General features: G+C 36.7%; 1 protein-coding gene across 1 annotated transcript in view; it reads left to right on the top strand.

Annotated features, from left to right (window-relative positions):
* The window catches only part of DOK6 (docking protein 6), a 241,688-nt gene that overhangs the window by 141,831 nt on the left and 78,218 nt on the right, over window positions 1–21,639 (top strand). Inside the window, exons 4-5 of the mRNA XM_058815279.1 lie at window positions 3,045–3,164; window positions 12,808–12,997. Coding sequence (XP_058671262.1) covers window positions 3,045–3,164; window positions 12,808–12,997 — 310 coding nt within the window. The remainder of the gene's footprint in view (window positions 1–3,044; window positions 3,165–12,807; window positions 12,998–21,639) is intronic.

Below are 21,639 nucleotides of genomic sequence, written 5' to 3'. Positions count from 1 at the left end.
CACATTTGTAGATAACAATGATTCTTCTGACAGCAGACACAAATCCTCACAGTTCTGTGGGCAGATATTTCAGTTCTGCATTGAACTGCTATATTTCCCACAGCATCAAGTCAATCACTTCTGTAAGACAGAAATTTTGAGTTATGCAGCAGTACAATGCACGCCAGAGCCTACACTTTGCAAAATATAGCCATGATCTTATAACGCTCGTACCAAGATAAGTTTCTTCTGTATGGCAGTTGGAGAATGGTCTAATCTGGGCCCAGTCATCAGTGTCTGGCAGCAATAAGGCAGCAGCTTGAAATAAACTGCCAGCTGAACACTCTGAAAGGAGGTTTCTGCATCCAAACTTTCAAGACCTAGATGTTCCTGTAAAAGAGATTAGTAAGTAGATTGTGGAGACAAAACAAGGACACATAGAAGAAACAGCTTCCTAGAGCACTTCATTTGTTTGTTTGTTTCCAAAAACATCTACTGGTAATTTGGTGTGAGAATGCATATAAGTTGAATTTGCAGCTTTTACAGGAGTCCTCTTTTGAATATATATTGATGTTAAACTGGATTTATGGGATTACCAGTGTGTTTCACTTTCTTCTCAGATATTTGTAATATTAGAAAGGTTAGATAAATGTTTGTTTACCATCATCTCATTCTACATTAACAGTACAAGCCCTTTCAGTCTGGGTGCAAGCATAATGGAAAAAAATAATAAAATGAAGATTTTGTAAAATACATAAAATGTTATATCCTGGCCACACTCCAGGAAAAATTGCAGGCTTCATATAGAGCTATGCATTCTGTCAGCATATATATTGTTCTGTGACACAGTTGAGGCAGAATAGAAGCAAAAAAACCCCATGGGAGCACTTGCTGAGATTTGCACTGTCACCTTTGTGCTACCAGCTTCACCCATTGACTGCCCTGCCTTTATCTATAACTGGAAGCAGATGTTGGGTGACTTAATGGCACCTCAACTCTCTTACCTGTGTGCTGGTGCCCTGCTCCCATGCCCCATCCACATGCTGCCAGAATAGGGCAGTGTGGCTTGGGGTCCAGTTCTGTCTTCTATGTCCCTGGCATGAAACCCTCTCCACGGGAAAGTGGGATTTATAAGGCGTGGCTTCAGTTCAAAAGACCTCACAAGTATCCAAGGAAATGGCAAATGCTGAAAGAGGGGAAGGGAAAATAGACGGGAAATTGCTTCATGTATGAGTAGAATAATTTTGGAAGTAGGTGTTTGAACAAACTCATCTTCTTTCTTTTAAAAGCTGTAAAAAATTTAGTGCCATCTAGAGATAAGCCTATCCTCTCCTTACTTCCATCAGGGAGGATGCATCCATAGCAATGTTGAAAAACCAATGTCCTGTTACCTCAGTATTTTCTTTTCACCTCTGAAGCTAAATGTCATCTGTATGTTACTGACATAATGTTCTGTTTCTTACCACTAGAAGGTGAGGATGTTATGAGAAGACCAACTTTGGGAATCAGTGTCCTAAGACAAAGACTGCAAAAAAGCAGGAAGGGTTAAGGGACACCTCTTTCCTCACAACACTCTGAAGAAGCACCCCCAAAATCTTGTGACAACAACTATACTTGGTTCTCAAAAATTCCAAAATAGGCTCTGTTATTTCAGCTGTTTGACTGGGAACTTAGTCAGCTGATAGCCAGAATAACTCAGGAACTGTATGGATCTGTTTCTGGATTATTCAAGACGCTGAACAAAAGAGAGTATCCAAAGGTTCTTGGAGACCTGGAACTGTGTGCCTGTCTCCCTTTCTTGTCCAGCAAATGTTTCTATGAGATCTATGTCTTACCAGGCAAGGATTTGAGGACTGTACCAATTAGGCTTAGAGGAGTTTATCTCATAAAAAAATCTCACTAATTCCAATGATTGATCATCACTAACTGCTTTGGGGCTTGCATGCAGAATTTTTATCTCTCCCAGTTTCAGCAGTACATTGGAGAGATTGTCACAAAATTATTTTCCTAATGTCCCCAGTAAAAGGACTGGAAAAACTGGCAGTTTAATGCAAGCATTTCTAGATTACTGGAATCCCTCACAGTTGAATATGATCAGTTAGACACTGACTGTGACCATGGATGCTCAGTGAGTGCATGGTGCTGAGCCTGCTCTCCCGGAACTCTCCCTTAGGTGAAGTCTTTCCTGCAAATAAAAGACAGTCAGGGTCGTTGCAAGATTTTTCTTGGTTGTAGTTTCACGCTGTGTTAGCTCCAATTTGGGATGATACATGTTTGACCAATGCCAGGGATTTCACAATGTTACATTTGGGAAGTGGATAAGATGAAGCTGAAGTTGAATTGGAGGATGTTGTGTTGTGTGTGGGAATTGTGACTTGTGGAATCCACATTTTGGTGGACTGGCAGATGCAGAGCTCTCATATTGTGTCAATGGGAGAGTCAACTCAGAAAGGCCTGGGAGATTTTGAATCTTCTTATAAATGTTTCAACTAATGCCCAGGTTGCCCTGAGACCAAAAGAAGGTGAACAGAACTGAAGAAATTAATTATTCAGAATACCTTGGCAGGCATAGTCTTTCACTACAGCAGAGAGAGAGAAGTTTGGCATTTGAAGAGCGTTTTATAACTATTTTTCCTTTGCTCTTAGAAAAATGCTTTAGTGCCTTTAGAAAAAGAAATTACCTAAGAGTTCATACTTGTCTAGAATGCAGTAAAGAATAATTCAGCTATTATATATGAAGTTTTTCTAAATTGCATTCTTTCTTTCAAGAGGGCCCACTAGAAATAGACTGCCTTGAAAATTCACTATTCCTCTTCTTTGTTAGCTCCACCTCCTATCCTCAAATTTGAGGATGGGAGATGCAGTCCCAATAGTGTAACCCTTGTCAAAAGTTCATAAATTGAGGCAAAGAAATTATTGTGGGACTTTATACTAATAACTCACATTTCAACACAAACATATTGTGATAAACCTTGTCAGTAAGAAAATATTGATTTAACTTTACACCTTTTTATTTTCTTTTTTTTTAAACATCAACATGAATGAATTTCTTTCTGTTTCCTCAGAGCTAGAGGCAGAGGAGTGGTGCAAGCATCTTTGCATGGAATGTCTAGGGGCCAGGCTCAATGATATAAGTCTTGGAGAGCCAGATTTGCTTGCTGCTGGAGTCCAGAGAGAACAAAATGGTAAGTAACTTTTTATTTACTCCTAGATCCGCTCTTAGGTGATATTCCATTTCATCTTTTCTTGTGCCTGTTGTTGTGAGGACTTTTGCTAGTAGCTGGAAGCGCATCATTAGTAAATAAACATTTGGATGTGCTTTTGAAGCTCAAGCCTATTTATATTATTTTTTAAAATAAAGATTATTAAATTCCATGCCACATAATACATATAGAGTGACTTTGTGTCTTCATTGTGTTCAGATTTCCCTGTCATGGGAAATGGTGGCCATGACCCTTCTGTTTCTGGAAATGATGGCTTCTATTCAGAGGAATAAAGCAGCAGCTGTTGTTTGGCAGCTTTTTAAGGGCAGCGATGAACATACCAACAGCAATTTGGATACAAAACACATATTTGCTTTAAAGTCCTACCTGTCTAGAATATTGAAGTCAGGATCATCTAAATGCTGTCAAATATGGGTGAAAAGGGCAGTGACAGATGTTAGTCAGCACTAAGCCTGAGTTGTAAGTCTTCATCTAAAGGCTATTTGGATTAGACACATGCACAGGAAGAATGCTAGTGGATGGAATAGGCAATAACAAAAGAAAATCTGTGATTACCCTGTCATTTAATTCCTATTAATGAACACGAGGGCAACACAAAATGTGCTCATTTAGTCCTCCCTAAATTACAGCTCTCAATGATTATTACTGTCTTGATGCTTCTATAAGATCCAATAGCTTTCGACAAAGTAATAACACACACTGCCTCAATGGTCATAAAATATCAAGCCAACTATCATTATAAACAAAATTACGTAATTAAATTATAGAATATACGGCACTATACTCATTATATTATTTCTCTGAACCTAATAGCACACAGCATGAAATATACAGAAATCTTTAAGGAATTCTGTTCAAAAAGTAGACGTGTTGAAATGGGATTTAAAAGAAGTTCAAATGTTCATAAAGTTGTTTACCTGCTATGACACACAGAATTCAATTTGTAGTCTCAAACTACTTAACAAAGGGAGAGCTACTAATGTAGGAAAGTGATAATGATCAGACAGCACTCAAAGCACCCCATCTGCTATATGTTCATAGGCTATAGGTGTAAAACTCATCTGCATGCTTCTGAAGAGAGAATTGTGTGAACAGGTGGAGGTCTTTCACAAATGTGAAAGGAAATAAACCTCGTCAAAAAGCCTGGGATGTGAACAGAAAAATAGTTTGAAATTCATCAAGCTCTTTCTGCAGTGAATTCATGTCATTCATCTCCAGCAGCTTTTGGACATAGATGGAAAATATTACATTTTATCATTATCCTGAAAGAGATCCAGTTAGACACACATGATCTCCGGTAGGCATATATTAGTTCTGTTGTATGAACTAGTCTTGATTCAATTGCCTTAGTCTAGAAATTAATTGCAGTGTTACCAACCAGCATATATGAACATAATTAGCATCTTTATTGTTCTAAGTAAATAAATGAAAGGAAACAAAGGGGCAAAGCATGTATTTGTTGTACAAATCACATGAATAATAATGCATGGAGGGTATCATTAGCTGTATTCTTTTAAAACAAGTGACTGAATACATATAATCCAATATTGACGAGCATGCTCTGCTAAATCATTAGTTACAGTGTCTCAAACAAGTAATTCTGATACCTATCCTCATCCTTCCTCATCCCCTTGATGCACAACTTTGCATTTTAATAAGCATGTTTGAAATTCAAAGTTGTCTTGTTCAGAGGCAAAACAAATTCTGTTGTGGATGTCTTTTAATCAACTTGGAAGGAGGAAAAAGTACAGAGATTCTTACTATAGGTATGAAATTTGACATTTTGTTCATTTATCTATGCTGTAAGAACCTGCAGTTGCACTCAAATTCCTGCAGCAGATTTCTTCAGTTGAATGGAACCATTCCTTCAGTTTACACTGGTTATCCTATCCTGCAAACCTGGCAGTGTCATTCCCCACATGACAGTGTTATTGAGAAGGTGACTAGTTCCAGGGTGGAATCATTTGGTGATTTGGGTGGCATAATTTCAGATTTTTAGTTTATTTTCTTGCACATTTTCCCCATACACAGCTTTTACACACATGCTATCAAAAACAGTGGGTAGTTCAAAAGATGCCTCAAAAACTTTTGAAAGTCAACTGAGCTTTTGCTTATAAATGTTCTTGTTGAGCTTTTGTTGACCTAAAACTGAAAGGTCAAAGTTAATTTTACAATTGAAAATTCATGGACAATGGCTATGTGTATGAAGCGTCTAAAATCTGGCTCTTTGTGAAAATGACATCTGTGTCACTCTGTGGATAATTTTTATTTTTATGTGTTATATAAAAACTGAATACCAGTGTAGTACCTTTGAATGTCATTTCTTCAAAACATATTGTGAGTGTGTCAACTTCATAGAATTCCTCTCAAGTTAGTCAATTTATTAATGCTTACTTTAAACAGAGATGTGAGAATACAGTTTATAAAACATGTAACAGAGTCTCACAGCCTCAGCATCCAGTTTTATGCAAGTTCTGTTGCCTTACCCATACAAAGGCTTTCTTTCAGATCACTGAAAAAAAGATGTCTCTTACTGTTTGAGCAAGACCACAGATTGTAATAAATATTATAGTGCTAATGGGTTTTCAGTTTTGGATTTTTTTTTTTTACTTTTGAAGGCTAAGAGACATTGAATAATGGTGTCATACTGTTCAGATGTCTATGATATAAGAGGTGCTAATGCATTAATCCCAAAAGAACAGGTGTATTAAGCATTAATTGCATCCCATTCCACTGAGGTTTTTTCAAATAGTCAATTTTAACTAAAGATTTTCTGAAATGTGTAAAATTTGGTAAAGATACCTCTTTGGACTAGAAAAACTAACCTAATAAGGTGAGGGTTTTTTTCATGAACTGCTTTACCTTTTCCAAGAGATAATATTTTTAATATGCAGTGCTCTTCATGTGTTCAACTACTTGCCCAATCTTGTTCTTAAAGGACATTTTAATGACGGAAGGGTACTCACCAAACATATCAGATAAATAAATTGGCTCTCTCTCAAAAGAAACCCCAGCTTTCTGATGGGTAGATTTTTAGTTTTTTTTCCTGTATGTGACCACCAAAGCCACTACCCTCAATGTACAACATTTGAAATAATGTTTCAGAATTGTTATTGTATATGCCCACTAAAATTGTTGCATGCTACTTGTATTTTTATACACAAATAATTAAATTTCAGAAAATATTTGGTAAAGAAAATATGCATGGTTTCTCTCATTTGTTTAATTCCTCTTTTTATTATTTCTGAGCCTGTTTATTCCCCCAGTCTCGCTCTTGAGGTCCTTCTGAGATGAGCTTTAGATTTGAGAAGGGAAGACACCCGATTCTCTTTGGCAGAAACGCAACAACATGCTTTGCAACAAACATTTGCTCCAGAGGCTGGCAAAACTGTACTGTTGTTTGGTGTGCAAGGGCTGTACAGTCACAAGGCAGTTCTGCCACATGGCAATAGAAATCTTAAGAAATACAAATCTAAACCTGAAAGAGGCGTTCTTTTATAGCTCTGGGGTGGTCAGTAAGCGCCAGTGGGATCTGTTTCAGCGTAGTTGAGCTGTTGTTTGAGCCTCCAGCACTGAGCAGTTCCGTAGTGGTGACAGCAAAATGAGGCAAATTGTAGAGCTACTCTGCTTATAGCAGAGGGCTCTGCTGCTGTGTCTTGTAGGAAGGATAGAGAAGATATCTAAGCTACTTTTGTGCAAAGCACATCAGTAACACGAAGATTCTCACTGGATTTCAGCTCCATTATCGCTTTCCAAAGTATTACCTCAAGTCTTGCTGCGTAAACTCTGCTGCAGAAAATGACTATTAGGTGGTTTTCATTTGAAATTTAAGGCTCGCAACTAATGGCTGCTTAGCTTGGAATGATGCACAAATTCCAATTAAATTGAGATGTGAAATGAAGCTTCTGTTGCTCTCCAACCATTTCACCTACTCTCTCCTGCAAATCTAAGTGATTTGTTGGTGTACCTCAGTCCTATAGCAGCAACCTTGTTTCTGTTCAAATTTCTTTTCACACTGAACATGATCTCTAGCCTTTCTGAATTTTCCTTTAGATTATTTGCTAAAGAATTAAAATATAGTTTGAAAGCAAAAGCAGTAGAGGCCTCACTTCAGGTAATTTATTTAGTATATACTTATTCAGGTAATTTATTTAGTATGTACCTATTCAGGTAATGTATTTAGTATAATGGCAGTGAAGCTTTATATGCAATCATAAGACAAATAATAATGCACAGTTATAACTCCATGAAAGAAAATCTGGACTGAGTTGGATCTGCTTACACTGTTGACAAGTCTTCTAAGCAACATGTTGTGATTATTTCATGTACATTTCATAATGCTTACGTTTCTCAAGCTGCTGCTAGATGAAGAAGTTGTGAATGTAGAGTGATGACTTCATTTGGAAGAACTGGAAGCTCCCTTTCCAGCTCTCAATGCATTTGGAAGCATTTGTAATACACCCCAAAACATAATGACAAAACAAATTTTGGAGTTTTGGGGTTCTTTTTAATTTTTATCTCCCCAGGTGATGTCATATCTAGAATTTCTCCATTCTCATAATGGATAGTGTGTCCAATGTGTCACTATTTTCATTCTTTATAAAATGAAGTAATTTGAAAAATGTCATCCAAATGGACACTATACAATAACAGACTATATTTAATGTGAAAAAGAAATCAGACTATTCCAGATAATGTTGGTTAAAAAAGCAGTATCTGTAGACTATTAATCAATTCACTTTTTAGGAGCAGGTGCATCTGTTTGATGAAGATTCTATTTCTATCCGTTTTAAATACTAAATAGCACTAAAATAGTTGAATACTCATACTAAATAATTTTCTATTAAACTTTTCTTGTACTAAACCATTTTCTATTAAACTTTACTTGTAAACTTGATGTAAAACTTGAAGAAAATGGGCAAATGTTAAAATGCAAATTTTTAAACTGAAGAAAAGGCCAGATCCATCCTTTGCTGCTATATCTTATTTACTCCTAACTCAATCCTGTGATACCAATATGAGGCTTTTTAATTATGTGTTTTGAGGCTTTATTTAAAAAAAATTACTCCATGATAAACATAATTTTTATTTTCAAAGTCTGGAAAAGTTTGAAAGATAATTCAATTTTTGCTTTTCCTCCTTGCCTAATATTTAAATTAGTATTTAATAAAATTACTTCCTTTGTAAGGTTTTTGTTCTTTCATTTGCTTTACCTTCCTTTTTTATTTAAAAACATTCCACAGGAGCAGCAGTCTTGCTTCCTGGATTTTAATTGCAAGAAAGTCATTAATTCTTGTTAGTAAAAATGGAGCTTTTCATAGTGAACAACGTCCTTCAATCTTCAGAAGAGGATTATGAGGCATTTCTTTGTGCTACATATTGAGATTACAAACGACAGCCAAAGCATAGAGACTTTGTAATTACATTCACTGAGCTGACTTGTTTTAGGGCATTTTCTAGGGCCTGTAGAATATCTGTAATTTAATACATAAAAGCACTTTGCATGTATTTTTATTCATCTTCTGTTATCCTTAATCCATTTTTATACAATAGGTTTGTTTTTTGGCTTTTTTAAAATAAATGAAACACAGTTTTATTCAGAAAAGCAAGGTGTTTTCAGTTTTAATGTTAATCCAGTGAGACTTCAGATTCTTCTCTACCTTACTACTTACCACTGAAACAATTTGAAGTATTTACCTGCCTTTTTATTTTTATTGATATGCTTACATTTTTAATGAATGCAAAGCAGAATATTTATAAGCAAAGGAAAAAAAGTATTTCTTCTGAAATCCTTGTTCCTCACTGCATACAGCAGAAGGGAAACATTCTAATAGCCCTGAGATTTGAATTAACACAAAATGCTGCACTTTCCAGACTTTAAGCTCTCTTTCCACCTGAAAATTAGCCACAGTTGCTCAGCAGGAGAAGTCTCACTGGTGGAGGAGTTTCTTTCACATATAAATTGAATATTTGCTTTCAAATCCTCTACTTATTTATATAGGTGCCACCAACCTGACTGTCACCTTCTAGAAGTAATTTTTTACCCATCGTTAAAGCTGAAATGAAACCAAGCATCTGGATTGCAAGATTGCAATGTCATCTAGTCGGTTTTCCAGCTGGGATGATTTAACCAAAGGAATCCAGTGATAAAATGGCTGCATCAGGATCACTGGGCTCCCATCATTTTGCTCCCCCAGTACAGCTGGAAGGCCAAGAGCATTTTGGAGTTGCTGCCAAGTCTCTGTCTCAGTCAATATGCTCATTTTCATAAAGACCCTTGTGCTCCTATGCCCTGGAAAGCATTATTAAATGTCGTATTCTTGCCAAAGCCCAAATGCTAAACACCTTTACATGCACTAAGTGTATGATGAAGCATTGGTCTGCTTATTCAAGGAGATGGGAAAGAGCACTCATTATTATTGAGTGAAATAATAAGTATAGCAATATATCAGCATTTTTTTCTCATCCTGGCTCCCCTACTCCCTGAACTTTGGTCTCACCTGCTTAGGGAAGGGAGGAGAATAGGAATCCTGAATGCTGAGGAATTGTGCCTGTTCAGTCCCAGTCTTACCTTGTCAAACAACATTGCATCTTGTTTGGTTTCTTCCATCTCCCTACTTTCTGGGCCCCTTATTAACTTCTATTAGCTTAGTTTTACTAGCCAATGGACTGTTATTATCTCATCCTACTCATATGCAGATGGTATCTGAACCAAAGAGAAGCAAAATAACCTATTCAATGTCATTCAGAAGATTTGGTGTCAGAATTCAGCTGGGATTCCCAAATCTGGCCTATGATGAGTGTTTGTTTTTGCCTGGATAAATGTAAGGGCAAAACATGCCACTAAAGATGGAATGACTGTATTGCTATTAGCTAGATACCTGCTCAAATATTTTCTGGAATGGAAAAATTCGACCCTGCATGTTAATTAATAAAACCATTTAATAGTACCTCCACCTTTCCATGTCCTCAGCTGCCCATTATCCAAAAGTATGGGTTTTGCTCCAAAAGCAAATCTATCCATCCTCAATCTTCTCCAGCACATATGTTTGTGTACTTGTTTTTCTTGCCAATTTGATTCAGTTCCAAGGGTGCTACGTTTTGCCCTGCAGCTGATGTTCACTTTAATCAGACATACTTCCTTTAATCCCTGACATCTCACCTTAGACACTGACCTCCCATGCAAAGTCAGCAAATGTCTCCTGACAGTTTGAGGATACCATATGTCCTGAATGCCCTTCATGCAAGAATATCCTCAAACACATCAGAGAAGATGAGCATTTCATGACTAACCTGGTAACATCTAAAGCAAGTTGAAGTATTTTGTGTCTTCCACACAGCAGTTTAATGTTAACTTCAAAAAATAATTGTACCTTTTCATTTTCTCTGCTGTCTGAGGCATTCTGTCGGAGAAGATGGGGAGAGATTTTCATTCTCACATAGTAACCCCATCCCCCATGGATACACTGTGTTATTTCGTGTCATGCAAGAGAGAAAGAGCTGACAGGCCAGTTACTGCATCTTTCCTTCAAATAGAGGAGGGAAGTGGCAATAACTGACAGCACAGCAATGCAAAGCTGCAGTCTAATACATGATAAAAGTACACTGAAAACCTGTGAGGAATTTCTGCATGATGATCCCAATGACATATGGATACTGAAAGGGTGCATACACATACATACACACATATATATACAATTGCAGTGCAAAGTGAAAGTTATCTTGTTCACCACCATTCCCTTCCCAATTTGGTCTTTGACCCACTACTCCCAAGTGTGAGTCCTTCCATTTAGTTTGGAAGGCATTACATTACACCCCTGCCCCATGCACTCCTCTGAGCATTTGGGGGAATTCTCCTCAGGGATCTCAGCAGCCTCTGCTAATCTACTTGTGCCGTGTGTCACAAGGCTTTCACAAAATGTCTGGGGTTTCACACATGGGATCCTAGTCATAAAATTAAACTTTTAGGGCTAAAACCCATTAGTGTGACTAATGAGAACTTGGGCCTGGGAGAAGAGGTTGTGACTGAATGAATAAATTGGGGAGCCATTAATAGGACAAAATTAAATTGACTGAAACAGAACAACATTAGGGATGACAAGTTTACTTATAGCTATGCAGCAATTTTTATTGCTCAGCCAGCAGTTCCTTGCTTTCTCTAATTCCTCAAACTTTTGCCACTTTATTCACACACACACAAACTCACACACACTCATAACATATTTTATATCAACTCTCTTGCAATATTTTAACTGTTTTGTCCGAAACATATACATATATCAAATGTTTAAAAATTAGAGACACAATGCCTATGATACTGAATTTCAAACAGAACGAGAAGCTACTTTTGAGTGTTGCAGTAAATTTCTCTCACTTAAATTTAAATTCCTTCCTAATTTCAGGACACTGTGAGAAAATTCAGTTCCAATGGTGGATTAAAAATATTTAATCCACCCTTTTTGCCCTTTAACCCTGTTTACTTTATCAAGTAATTGGAAGCAAATTTCCTATCGGTTGTCCCTCTAAAGAACATTTTCCTAATATTGTTATTGAATAAGCACTGCTCATGCTCATACTTTGAATTGTTCTTACCTTTTTTTGTCAATACCTTCAGGCAGTAGAATTGACATTTTGCATTTTTACCCATTTCAAAGATGAAAAAACTGTGACAGGAAAGTTGTGAGTGTACTGCACTTTCTCCCATATGATGCTATTAAGCCCTAATATTGCAATGCATGTAGTGTTAAAATATAGGCTGGCACATCCAACTGTACAACCAGAAATTTAACTGAGTTTTTCATCCTTTGTAGAAACAACTCATAGGAACATTAGTTATTCTTCAAAGAAAATTGCATTTGTATTTAAATTTCTTTCTAATAAAATTTACTTCCTTCCATATGACCATATGAGTTAATGGTGTTTTACATCACCTTGGTTTTTGTTTTTTCCTGGTTTTTTTTTTTCCCCTTTTTTTTATAATTTTTTTCTGCATTGCTTATTAAATCCCATGCAATTCAGGCACTTCAGAAAATTATTAATGCCCTTGACCTCCTACTGCAATAAGTGCGCTTTGCAAGCAAAGTGCAGCTGACAGTGATTGATGTCATGACCATAATAATATATCATATTGAATCAGATGTTTCAAGAAAGCAACAGATGATTAAAATTGTTATTAATTTTGAAAATATGAATTACTTTGGCAAATAAACAGAAACTGAATGCAAGGAATGAAATTATTTACAAGCTTCAACAAGTAAACTTGGATTTGCAATTTCAAGGACAGCTTTTCCAAGAGGCGATGGCTGCACATACATATTTTTTGAGGATACCTTTAGTTCTATTCTTTGAGAGAGGAGTCTCTGTCAGAGTTCTCATTATTGTGAATTTTGATTTGTAAAGAGTCATGGACCTTAGTGTGAGGGTAAAAAAGTGGATCCTCACCTCTGTTAAAGCCAAAAATTTGGCTTTGATTTCTGGGTCATCAGAACTATAGACCTTATTTTTATTTTTTTTCCAGTTTTATTCATTTATTTCACTTTTATTTCCATTTTTATTTCCCATAAAATCTTACTTTTACCTGCGATGTCTTTGTGTTTTTTTCCAGAACGATTCAATGTATACCTTATGCCTACACCAAATTTAGATATCTATGGGGAATGTACAATGCAGATCACACATGAAAACATCTATCTCTGGGACATCCACAATGCCAAGGTCAAGCTGGTCATGTGGCCTCTGAGCTCTTTGAGGAGATATGGACGTGACTCAACGTGGTTTACATTTGAGTCTGGAAGGTAAGAGCTAAGGAGATGCAAAAAAAAGGAATAAATGAACAGTGGGTTGGTTTTGGTTTTTTTTAATAAGCAGTATGATAAATTAAATATGCCTCTCCTTATAAAGCAAGACAAAATACATGGCCTCTCCATAGTCTTCCCTTTGCTGAATATTCCTTTTCAATATATCCAGGCCAGTGTTTGAAATAAATGTTAATATGTATCATATTAAAAATGAGCTTAAGCTCCCTCTGACTTTTATTTAACTGTGATTGAAATGTCATTCTTAAGGTTTATGAGTCTCACTGTGCTTAAACACTAGTAGTGGTATGATTTGAGTACTTTTGATGTAGAAGAAATTAATTCTGGATCATGGAAAAGGCTCATCACACAAGTATGAATGGAATAACTTGCATTACAGTGGATATTACTCTTTTCGGATGTTCCTGATGACTGATTGCCACCCTAGAGTATAATTGCCAGCAGGAATGCAGAGAACATTGTGAACCAATAAAAAGGGTAGCTTCTTTTCCTGCCTGCACTTTTATTCCTCATTGCCATTTCTATCTTCAGATCAGTTTTAAATTTCCAACGAGCTCTGTTTTGTCTCTCTTTAATGCATTTCCTATCTTGCCATTAGGTTCACTGCCATGTCACCATTTTTGCACAAAAATAATTCTGCATTTAACTCTCCCTCTGGTGGTGTTTTAACTTGTATTTTATGGTTCTAGACTATTTTTTTATGGTTTGGTTTGGGGTTTTTTTTATGGGTCATCCATACTCCTTTATGAGGAGCCTGAATGTTCTGAAACAATCTCTTGTTTACAAATTACAGGTATCTCTACACTCCTGGGCTAGACACACTGATATGTTAAAAAAAAAAATCTTTATATGCTTTTGATGTTTACTTATTCAATACTATTAACAAATATTCACAAAAGTACAGTTTGTGATCAGAAACAAAACCATGGATCCCCTACTGTCTAAGGGGATAATGGCCAAAATTCCTCTGCCATTACTATAGCTGAGAGTTACCTTTTTACCAGTAATTTGTATATCCAGAATGCTGTCACTAGACCATTTTGATTCTCTGTTAGTTTTCTGTGATGAGTTCACACGAAGACATCACTGGAGATTTTTATTTAAATTTTTTTTTTAAATAGCAAAAGTTGACCCATGTTTCAACTTGATTACAATGATTAAGCTGAGGGGCTTATTCAAATACACAATTTTAGCATGAATTAGCATTTCAAGCCTCCTACAGTATTTTAATTCCATTTCAAGCCTCCTACAGTATTATAATTCCATGCTAGTATCTGAATATCATCTGCTCCTACAGTCCATGAGCCACATGACCTGATGAAAAGTGGATTGTTTTCCTGTGTTTTATTATTATGAGATAGCTCTGCCTTTATCTGTCATGCTTTATTGTCTTTGATCTGATTCCTCCCTTTTTGCTTGCTTGGGAGTACTTTGTCTATCTGATTTGAAAATGCATAGAGGTAAAAAAAATAGGGCTAGAGGAAAGTTGGTATCTTCAATAACATCTGAAGGCTATATAGGGCAATAATAGCACTCATTTTAAAATCTGTTGTTGATTTGCTTGGGGTTTTACTTTATTTTTTAATCAACAAGTCATCTTTCTCCTCTTTCTGAACATGATTTGCTTTGTTCCCTGATCTGCTAGTACCTTAATACAATAAATTCCTGATGCATGTTGTTTTTTCAGAGGTGAAGCATTCATCCATGTTTTATGAGAATGTTATGCAGTAAAAATGTTGTTGCTTTAATTTTTCCCTAAGGCTTAAATATTAAATGTGGGCAATTCCTTTAAAGGAAATATTTTTGAATAGGTTATTATGTTTTAGTATGTTTTAGCAGATATCCAGTATATGTGTATGAGGTTTGCATGAACATTAGAAGCTCAGTTTTATATATTTTGGTATTACTTTGTTTGAGAAAATAAATCCCTTCAATAACATAAATGGACATATTCACAAAGAAATACTGTGTTAAATAAATTGATCAGAATTAAGCTTTTTGACAAATTTATATTTTAATAAACATATTGCTTTTCATTTAAATGGAATATGAACTTGGATGTATAAAACTGAACTGCCCACTTGTCTAATGAAATGCAATGACTACACAATTTGAAGAATGTCTAAAACATGGGAGGAATGAACTCAGATTATTTTAATCTGCCAGATTTTTCTGTATGGTTTTGCACTGAATTGGAGTAAATATGTACCTTGCACTGTCTATGAAGTTAGACTTGTCCTGATTTTTTTATTATTTATTGAAGCAATGAAAGTATTCCTTGCTCAGACATTTCCTTAATCTGTCTTTTTGTCTATCCAAACCCTGCTGAGATATGGGGAAAACCATTTCGTGTGGCTTTGTTCAGTGCTGGATGGAGAGATTCTCATTACCTAAAGTACCTGATTAGGGCTAATCCCATGAAATCTCTTCACCTATCAGAAAACAGTCATTCACAACTCCATTAGGCACTACAATAGCTTTGTGTGGATTAATGCTGTTTATCTAACACAGTAAATGGATCAGAGCACATGAGGTAAGAGCATAGCATTTACCTTTTGTACATCAAGGCTTTCCAACTAACCAGTCTTGTTCTGGATCTGGGAGTTGTGCTGGTTTTGGAAAGGTTAATTTTCTTCACAGCAGCTGTTATGGGGCTGGGTTTAGGATTTGTGCTGAGCACAGGTTGGTAACCCAGGGGTGTTGCAGTTGTTGTTGAGCAGAGCTTTCACAGAGTAAAGGACTTTTCTGCTCCTCACCCCACCCCACCAGCAAACGGGGGTGCACAAGGAGCTGGGAGGGGACACAGCTGGGACAGCTGACACAAGTGACCCAAGGGACAATCCTATAGTGTATGGCATCGTGCTGAGCACATAAAGCAGGGGGGAGGAGAAGGAATAGGGAGGACATTTGGAGTGAAGGCGTTTGTCTTCCCAAGTCATTGTTGCTATGTGTGGTTGAGAGAAGTTTTCCTGGGAATGGTTGAACACCTGTCTGCCCATGGGAAGTGGTGAATTAATTCCTTGTGACATTTTGCATGCGCACAAGGTTTTACTTTACCTATTCCACTGACTTTCCTCACTTTTACCCTTCTGCTTCTCTCCCCCATTCCAGCAGGGGAGTGAGAAAATGGTTGTGTGATACTTTGATGACAGCTGGGATTAAACCACAACAGGAGTTTTAATGTTTAATCATCAATGATTCACAGGATTTCCTTAGTTTATGGATGTATATAATGTGTTCAGACACCTCGTTCTCATTATTTTGGATATTGGACACATTGCAGGCACTGTGGAGTTGACCTGCATGGGGGCACTTACTTCTCTTCAAACTTTTAGAGGTGCTGCTCCATGTACAGGGGTTAAATTAGCCTTTGACTGTCTCTGATGTTAAGCCTCTGAAAGGGGAGGTGTGTCCTTACAGAGCTGCCCACCCTGACTGTCCACATGAAGTTGCTCTTAATTTGCAGGGGATTGCATTAAGTACATGCAATTTAAGAAACGTGCCAGAAAAATAGTAAAACAGCTACAGGGGAAACATGTCATAGTCCTGATCAGGTGTGAAGACATCCTTTTCAGTCTCTTGTCCAAATTACAGGATTCGTTTTGGTGATGCTGTAAGCCAAACAATCACCATTAAAAAGAAAAAATTCTTACCATAATAAAGGCCATAAACAATGTTTAAATTCCACTCTCTGGTAACTACAAAAGGCAGTTGTCCAAGCTTTCCTTTTGGCAAAACAAATTGTCTGAGGCATCTTTTTAGGATTATAAGAGGATACTCCCAAGAATTCAGAATTGAGACACAGAGAAAATTAGGGGCATATGGACTCCTTGTTCATTTTGAAGTGTTTTTTCTTTCACTTTACTGTAATTTTGTCTTTTACATTATTTTCTATGTATGGAAGCTGTCTGGTCAAGTGTATTAACTGGCTAGAAATATGAAAAAAAGAAAAAGCTGAAGTTGAGTTAAGCAGGGTGAGAAAATGAGGGGATGGGCTGTGGAAGCTCCAGCCAAAATTTGTCAAATTCTGTGAGTTTCCAGCAGAGACTTTGAGGCAGAAGGTTTTTTTCTTGGATTTTTGAGAGCAGAAGGAGCTGCAAATCTATTACATATTCCTTTTTCTGAAATACATTTTCTTTTACTTTGTAGACAAGATGTTGAAATTTAAACAATTTCAAATATTTCCAAGTAATTCATGCTGTGCATTCAAAGAGACTCATTGAACCACACTAAACTATTCCTTCTTTATTTGCCTTTGATTTAGGTTTTTTTGTTCATCAGAGAAAATTTAATGAAATATGGTCTTCTCTATCACTTCTAAGATCTGGAATCTGTTTCTTTGGTTAAGAAAAATATTAAGCTCAAGCATTACACAGTGGCGACATGAGAATTTCTCAGATTTTTTTTCCCGAGACTGATATTTTCATTTTCTCTGTGGTACATACACAGATGCTAGGGTTATCTGAAGCAGAAAGTTCACTGTTTCCTTCAGGCACTACATCTGACTGAAATGTTTCATTTGTCTGTCAGTCCTCTGTGGTGATTTTTGGTGTTAATATGAAATGTATTAGTCAATTAACTCTTAAAGCTCAGTCACAGTTAACATGCTCTTTTTTCTTTATGTGGGAGGAGGCCCCTTATGCATTTGCCTCGTGAGACAGCTGTCGTGGGACTTCATACACTCCTGTACATGCCTGTACCTCCCTGAACACAAACCTGCAATTCCTGATTGCTGGTGGATTATCTATATAGTGGATTAAGTTTATCTATCCTGGGTTTACGATGGAATTATAAATCATATATTTTAAATCATTCTAAATATCATTAAAAATCATAAGTTTGTGATAGAATTTGTGAGTCATTTTGGGTAGAGCAGCAGTATGAACACTTGTGCAGCTCCAGTAGATAATTTATCATTTCACATAAACATTAGCTCAGAGCTCTCAGTATCCCACACATTAAATAGTTAAGCTTGCTAGGATCTTTGCCTTCTTTTACACCTTTTGATATTTTCAAAAAGCCAAATTACCCATGATATAAATTTTCTGTGGTTTTATGTTTCCTCATGGTCCCTTCACTTCTTTCTCATATCCTTTCCACAAGTGGCATATATCTCTAAAATCTGAAAATAAAAAACTTTCTTGAAAAAGAACCATTAATCTCTTTTATGTATCCTACCCTGGCTTTTTTCTCAGTAATGACGCAGCTCTCATTTTAGGGAAAGTGGCATTTCTTAGCACTGAAAAGGTTTCATTAGTTCCTGTTACTTAGCAGTGCCAAGGCTATACTGTAATATGTTGTAATTGTGGTTCCATTCCTACTTTTTTCCATTCCAACTCTCAGTTTGCCTCTTGCCAAATTCCTGACCTGGAATAAGTTCTGTGTTAGTCATTTGATTCACTTTAACGCTAGTTAAAAAGGAGTTGAGTGTTTAACTCATCTACAGGACCCTTACTCTGGATTTGATCTTGGTACCTAATCTAAGAACTCTTTTACTACCAGAAGCTAATATAGCTCATTGTAAGTGATTTATAAAGTGCTCATTGCATTTTCTCTCTGCCCAGGCTCCTCTCAGACTGCTCCAGCATTGATAAGTCAGAGCAAGTTCCATCAAAACTCACATAGCAATGAAATTCTTCATCATATAATTGACTATGGGAAGCAGAGAGGAGAAAGGGTTGCATTGTACCTTCTAAAGCATTCTGCTTTTTTAAACCCTTTTTTGAAAATTGCTCATGATATACAAACATACAAAAGATTTTTTCCAGCTGACAAAGAGTGCCTGATCCATTTCACTTCACTGAAAGACAATTTTTATGAGAAAAACAATGACATCTTAAAAAGAACTATATTGAGGGAATTTCCTTTTTTAACAGAAATAGATTGAAAAGTCAGTGACTCTTAGGACAGAGGACCAAGATTCATAGATGACGTTGTGTAGCATAATAACAAATAAATTTATAAATGCTAAATTGATAGCAATGAGCACTTCACTAGCTAATGAATTCAGCATTGTCCAAGCGATTTTCTTATGAATTTGTACTGAGTGAAAGAGATGCAGTTAGAAAAGCAATCACCCAAATTTTGTCCAGTGACCACAGCAGACGTGCAGCTGAGGAGGAAAGCCAACATCTCTGAGGTGTCTGTAGAAGTGGGTTGTATTTGCAGATCACAGAGGGATCAGTGGGAGTTGTCAGCTGATCACCAGCTGTCCAATACCATTTGTTTATTTGAAATGCTGCAAAGCTTTTTAATGGAATCAATAAGAATGGTGTTGTATTTGACTAATGTATTAGCAGACAGCATGTTAAGTCCCTCCTATGATCTTGGCATAACATGATTTGTACCTTTCAGCTGTAGTGCCTAATTTGCTTTCTCCCGTCATAACTCAGTCACCTCATAGTCAAATTAAGGCTTGTTTGAAAATATTTTGAGACCAGCCACCATTTAGCTTTCAGGAGGTTCTCCATCCATGTGTGAGCCCAAAAGATTTATTTACTTACCATATTCTTATAGTCTCTTTTTCATACCTATGCTCTCCTGTAGGTTTGCATTGTTGGATTAATATTCCTGAAGCTGAGTATGGCTAACAAGGTTATTGCTGTGTAATGTATGAGTGCAGAAGAAGCAGACAAAATAATTTATATATTCTTAATCACATTAGGATTCGCTTATTGTTTCAACTCTGCATTTTAACCTTTGAATTACACTGTCAGCAACAGCAATAATTAATCTCATATGGCAGGTCTGGATAACTTGAAACATCCCAGCAGCAGGTCCTTTTATCTCCAAGAGGCATAATAATCTTTAACTTCTTACCAGAAAATACAGGAGGGCTAAAATTACTCAGATTTGAAACCCAAAACAATTTAGTAAAAAAAAAAGAAATTGATGTGAAAACTCAAAAGCTTTTAAATACAAAATACTAATAGATTTTGCAACATTCTTCATTTAATATATAGATGCCATTTACAATAAAAGTGTCTGGTTTAGCACTGAAATACTGTTGCATCTCTCCCCCAGCAAGGCTATTTGCATGAGCTAATTAAAAATGCTGAAACTTGATGCCTAATTATCTATACCAGCAGTGGAAGAGTGTTAAACGCTTCACAAAGGGCAATCCAGAAGACCACATTTTGCACGGAGAACCACGTAGCCAGCAAGAATGCTAAGGACAAATAAATCCTTCTTTTCTCCAAAGCTTATGAATGTAGGATCATCAGTTGAGGAGGAGGTTTGAAATTTCCATTATGCCAGGGCTGTGTACTGTACAGACATAGAAGGAAGTAATCAAAATGCAAAAGCTGGGATTTGCACAACAAAAGAGCCTTGTTCATGAATATGTAGGGACCTGTGCAAACCCGTGCTTGCACATGCACACGTGGAGCATTGCAGAAGCATAAAGGGGCATGGTTTTATATGTTTGTGTCAGGAACTCTGGTTCCTCTGCTGGCACATAGGTTTATTCTAAAGGCATTTTAGTGTTGAACAGTTGTCTCTTGTATATCACATGCAAAAGCAGTTGCAATGGATGTTTTATTCTTCTCTCAGGCTTGAGTCTTCATTACAATGAAACCATGTTGAGTATAGCTTGACTGTTTTTCACTACTGTTGAACTGAGAAAGCTGGTTTTGGAAGGTTTTGCCTAATATCTTCCTAATTCCCCCTGTTCTTTCAGGAAGTATCGATTCATTGTTCTCAGAATAATACCTCACTTCTAAGTAGCAGCTGAGACCACTTGGTCTGTTCAGCCTTGGGGAAACTGAGGGGAGACTCCTTGCATCTACAACATCCTCACAGTGGGAAGAGAAGGGACAGGTGCTGATCCCTTCACTCTCATGACCAGTCACAGGACTCAAAGAAAGGATGAAACTGAGTCAGGAGAGGATTAGGTTAGATATCAGGAAAAGGATTTTCTCCTTGAGGGTGCTGGAACAGGCTCCCCAGGGGAGTGGTCACAGCACCAAGGCTGACAGAGTTCAAGAGGAGTTTGGATCGTGCTCTCAGGCACATGGTGAGTCCTGTGCAGGGCCAGGAGATGGGCTCTATGATCCTGATGGATCCCTCCCAGCTCAGCATATTCTGTTATTCTATGAAATACCTATTGGCATCTTTTTGTTTTTCTTTATTAAGATGCATTTCTGGAAAATGTGGGTACCCAGTAACTTCTTTGCTTCCAAAAGAGGTCAGTAGAGTGGTTTTGGCCATTACTGTCAGTCACAGATGAATAGCAGTTCCAGAAATACTTCTGTGTTCCAGACATAGTAATTGTGTGAGAGCAGAAATTCTAGCTTAGAAATTTCCATGGTGATTCTTTTTTTCAGTAGTTGCATGCTAACTTTTCATTAGTAAGTTGAATGTCCTTAACAACAAGAGTTTTATATGTATGTAAGTTATATTTACACACATTTCCCACCATACCTATGATATTTGTGATCTCATGGCATCCAAGAGTGCATTGGAATGTATCAGTAACTGTGGAGGTTACTAACATTTTCTTTAAATTGGTGCAGGTTTTTTACATTTTTTTGCTTTTAAAACCAATCAATAATCATGAAAATAATATTTTAATCTATTTATTAATTAATTATTAATTTCATTCATTATGTTATTGATTAGAA

Source organism: Ammospiza caudacuta, chromosome 1 (genome assembly GCF_027887145.1).
Source record: "Ammospiza caudacuta isolate bAmmCau1 chromosome 1, bAmmCau1.pri, whole genome shotgun sequence".
In the NCBI taxonomy this organism is placed as follows: domain Eukaryota; kingdom Metazoa; phylum Chordata; class Aves; order Passeriformes; family Passerellidae; genus Ammospiza; species Ammospiza caudacuta.
The sequence above is the reverse complement of the archived record's forward strand: the minus strand, read 5'-3'. Positions and strand labels throughout refer to the sequence as shown.